The sequence below is a fragment of the Zalophus californianus genome, chromosome 11 (genome assembly GCF_009762305.2).
Source record: "Zalophus californianus isolate mZalCal1 chromosome 11, mZalCal1.pri.v2, whole genome shotgun sequence".
Taxonomy (NCBI): Eukaryota; Metazoa; Chordata; class Mammalia; order Carnivora; family Otariidae; genus Zalophus; species Zalophus californianus.
In genome coordinates, this window is record NC_045605.1 from 20,254,011 (window position 1) to 20,258,971 (window position 4,961).

General features: G+C 41.6%; 1 protein-coding gene across 1 annotated transcript; it reads right to left on the reverse strand.

Annotated features, from left to right (window-relative positions):
• Positions 1-2,540: 2,540 nt before the first annotated feature.
• Positions 2,541-3,476, reverse strand: LOC113914606 (olfactory receptor 8B12-like). The gene has a single exon (XM_027579982.2). It carries the CDS (start codon positions 3,474-3,476, stop codon positions 2,541-2,543), a length of 936 nt encoding a protein of 311 aa, XP_027435783.2.
• Positions 3,477-4,961: the final 1,485 nt, after the last annotated feature.

Sequence of the window (4,961 nt, forward strand, 5' to 3'; positions counted from 1 at the left end):
AAGGTACAGCATCCTTTCTTGATAATAACTCTTCAGAGTATAGGGATAGAGGGTACATACCTCAATATCGTAAGCCATCTATGAAAAACCCACAGCGAATATCATTCTCAATGGGGAAAAACTGAGAGCTTTCCCCCTGAGGTCAGGAACTCGGCAGGGATGTCCACTCTCACCACTGCTATTCAACATAGTATTAGAAGTCCTAGCCACAGCAATCAGACAACAAAAAGAAATCAAAGGCATCCAAATCGGCAAGGAGGAAGTCAAACTCTCAGTGTTTGCAGATGATATGATACTTTATGTGGAAAACCCAAAAGACTCCACCCCAAAACTGCTAGAACTCATACAGGAATTCAGTAAAGTGGCAGGCTATAAAATCAGTGCACAGAAATCAGTGACATTCCTATACACCAACAATAAGACAGAAGAGAGAGAAATTAAGAGTCGATCCCATTTACAATTGCACCCAAAACCATAAGATATCTAGGAATAAATCTAACCAAAGAGGCAAAGAATCTGTACTCAGAAAACTATAAAATACTCATGAAAGAAATTGAGGAAGACACAAAGAAATGGAAAAACGTTCCATGCTCATGGATTGGAAGAACAAATATTGTGAAGATGTCAATGCTACCTAGAGCAATCTACACATTCAGTGCAATCCCCATCAAAATACCATCCACTTTTTTCAAAGAAATGGAACAAATAATCCTAAAATTTGTATGGAACCAGAAAAGACCCCGAATAGCCAGAGGAATGTTCAAAAAGAAAAGCAAAGCTGGCGGCATCACAATTCCAGACTTCCAGCTCTATGACAAATCTGTCCTCATCAAGACAGTATGGTACTGGCACAAAAACAGACACATAGATCAATGGAACAGAATAGAGAGCCCAGAAATGGACCCTCAACTCTATGGTCAACTCATCTTCGAGAAAGCGGGAAAGAATGTCCAATGCAAAAGGACAGTCTCCTCAACAAACGCTGTTGGGAAAATTGGACAGCCACATGCAGAAGAATGAACCTGGACCATTTCCTTACACCACACACAAAAATAGACTCCAAATGGTTGAAAGACCTCAATGTGAGACAGGAGTTCATCAAACTCCTAAAGGAGAACACAGGCAGCAACCTCTTCGACCTCAGCCGCAGCAACTTCTTCCTAGAAACATCGCCAAAGGCAAGGGACGCAAGGGCAAAAATGAACTATCGGGATTTCATCCAGATAAAAAGCTTTTGCACAGCAAAGGAACAGTCCACAAAACCAAAAGACAACCAACAGAATGGGAGAAGAGATTTGCAAATGACATATCAGATAAAGGGCTAGTATCCAAAATCTGTTAAGAACTTATCAAACTCAACCCCCAAAGAATAAATAATCCAATCAAGAAATGGGCAGAAGACATGAACAGACATATTTCCAAAGAAGACATCCAAATGGCCAACAGACACATGAAAAAGTGCTCAACATCACTCGGCATCAGGGAAATCCGAATCAAAATCTCAATGAGATACCACCTCACACCAGTCGGAATGGCTAAAATTAACATGTCAGGAAACAACAGATGTTGGCGGGGATGCGGAGAAAGGGGAACCCTCCAAACTGTTGGTGGGAATGCAAGCTGGTGCAGCCACTCTGGAAAACAGTATGGAGGTTCCTCAAAAAGTTGAAAATAGAGCTACCATACGATCCAGCAATTGCACTACTGAGTATTTACCCCAAAGATACAAATGCAGGGATCCGAAGGGGTACATGCACCTCGATGTTTATAGCAGCAATGTCCACAATAGCCAAACTGGAAAGAGCCAAGATGTCCATCGACAGATGAATGGATAAAGAAGAAGTGGTATATATACACAATGGAATATTATGCAGCCATCAAAGGAATGAGATCTTGCCATTTGCAATGACTTGGATGGAACGTGTTATGCTGAGTGAAATAAGTCAATCAAAGAAAGACATGTATCATGTGACCTCACTGATACGAGGAAATCTTAATCTCAGGAAACAAACTGAGGGTTGCTGGACTGGGGAGGGTGGGAGGGAGGGGGTGGCTGGGTGATACACATTGGGGAGAGTATGTGCTATGGTGAGCGCTGTGAATTGTGCAAGACTGTTGAATCACAGACCTGTACCTCTGAAACAAATAATGCAATAAATGTTAAGGAAAAAAAAAGAAGAAAATAGCAGTAGGGGAAGAATGAAGGGGGCAAATCGGAGGGGGAGACGAACCATGAGAGACGATGGACTCTGAAAAACAAACTGAGGGTTCTTGAGGGGAGGGGGTGGGGGGATGGGTTAGCCTGGTGATGGGTATTAAAAAGGGCACATTCTGCGTGGAGCACTGGGTGTTATGCACAAACAATGAATCATGGAACACTACATCAAAAACTAATGATGTAATGTATGGTGATTAACATAACAATAAAAAATTTAATGGTAAAAAAATAGGAGAACAAATACTGGCATTTGTTCCCCTTATTGAAGAGAAAAAGAAATACTCTAATAAACAAAACTTTGGGTCTCCTTTCTCAGGCATTTTCAAGAGAAGATTTTTCTGCCTAAGGTTCTCTTCAGGGCAATTTTGACATCCTTGTTCCTCAGACTATAGATTAATGGGTTGAACATGGGCACCACAGCAGTATAGAATATGGAGGACACTTTTCCCTGGTCAAGGGGTAAAATAGAAGGTGGTTTGAGGTACATAAAAGCTCCTGACCCAAAGAAAAGAGATACCACAATTATATGGGAACTGCAGGTACTGAAGGCTTTGGATCTACCCTCAGTAGAACTAATGTGGAGAATACTGGAAAGAATGAAACCATAAGAGATGAAAATGGTCACAATGGGTACCCCAATGCCAATGGTCACAACAATGAAGACCACCAGCAAATTTATATAGGAGCTATTGCAGGAGAGCTCAAGGAGGGGAATGATGTCACACATATAGTGATTGACAAGGTTGTCAGCACAAAAGGTTATAAACCTTATGTTTCCCATATGGGCCACAGCCCCAAACACTCCCATCCCATAAACACCCAACAAAAGGAGTAAACACACCTGAGGAGACATGGTGACTGTGTACAGCAGTGGTTTACAGATGGCGACATAGCGGTCATATGCCATCGCTGACAGGATGTAGGATTCAGAAAAGACAAAGAAGCAGAAGAAAAAAAACTGAGTCATACACCCTGCATAGGAAATGATATTTCTGTTTGAGACAAAACCCACTAGCATTTTAGGGGTGAGAGTAGTGGAATAACTAAAGTCTATGAAGGACAAGTTGAGGAGGAAAAAGTACATGGGAATATGAAGGTGAGAATTCAGCCCAATCAGGGTTATCAGGCCCAGGTTCCCCACCACCGTGACCACATAGAAACCTAGAAACAGGAGGAAGAGAGGCATCTGGAGTTCTGGCTCATCTGTTAAGCCTGCGAGGACAAACTCTGCCACAGAGGAGGCATTATCTGCAGCCATTGTCCTCTAGGAGGGTCCCTAAGGGAAAAAGAAACAAGTCACTAGACAGAGAGAAGGCTACACACCGTGGAAGCGCAGGGAGTAACGGAGAAGACAAGGATAGGAACATTTACTGAGTACTAACTATGGGATAGGCGCTGTTCTAAATGCTGTGTGGCATTGTGATTATCCCCATTTCACAGATGAGGACCCTGCACCTAAGTGACTTGCACAAGTCCCAATGCTGCTAAGTTACAGTAGAAGGTGAACTCGGGTGGTCTGGCTCCTGGGGTTTGAGGTTTTACCCCCTCTGCTACAGGACAGACCAGGTCAGGCAGGCACTCACCCTCCTTCTGCTTGGAGTCACAATGCTGTTCTGCACTAGCTCTCATCCAGCTCTTTCATGGACACTCAAATGGCCCTGGTGAACAGAAAGTGACAACTCAGAGCTCGACCCTCTGCTTCTGCTTCTCTACTTTGAGGATCAAAACTCTAATTGTCTTGCTGACCTGAAGAACTTGATCTGATTGTAGCTTTGGCCCAAGTCTCTTGTCCAAATTCTAGGTATGAGACAGCATCCTTTCCTAATGCCCATGATAACACGAGACTAAAGAGTTTTATTCTGGATTAGAGATCTCAGTGATGTAGTTACAGAGAATCCCTCAGGATCACTGCTCCAGAGACCCATCCTCCCTAAGGAAGAAGAGAATTTGTTTATGCCCTTGAAAATGCTTGATATGGCTTTCAGTTACCTAGTCTTTCATTCTGGTTACATCTTTGTAAGCACAATTAACAACAAAGCCTTATGGGAAAAAATAGTACTTGCTTCCCTGTACTGAGCACTTACTGTGTACCAAACACAGTATAGATCCAGCACCCTTATACTAAAACCAAGTTTCTAAAGCAATGCACAAAAAATAGTACCTTGCTTATTCCTCACAACAGCCTTATAGATTAGACCTCCTAATCTCTCCTTTACAGTGAGGGGCACACTGCTTTTAGGTTCCAGAATCTTGAGTCAAACCCTAGTCTGTCCAATTCTAAACTTCTTTGTCTTAATCACTAAGCATGCTACCTCCTTCTAAGGGACAGTGAAATCTCTGAAGCAGCATTTTTACTTACTAAGATATCATGAGAGTCTTTATAGTTAAAAGCAAGTACTTATATAACTTTAAGGGAATGTAGGAAGTGTTAAAACAAGGAAAGGTAAAATTAGGGTAATCAGACTTTAGAGAAGGATATTCATTATTTCAATCACATCCAGTATATACCAAGAATTATTTGCACCTTCGCCAAGCCTAAAAATAAATTAATTTAAAAAAGAATTTCTCTGAATTTTCTCCACTACTTGATCCTTCATTTTAAGCTTGATTATTAAAAACAAATACTTGCCAAACAACTAATAACAGCTTCTATCAAGACCTAAAGACAGAGAACAGACTCTACTGCCAATATGTCAGATAATGGGAAGTTGATGAAAGACTTTGAACAAGGATGGCATTCTTT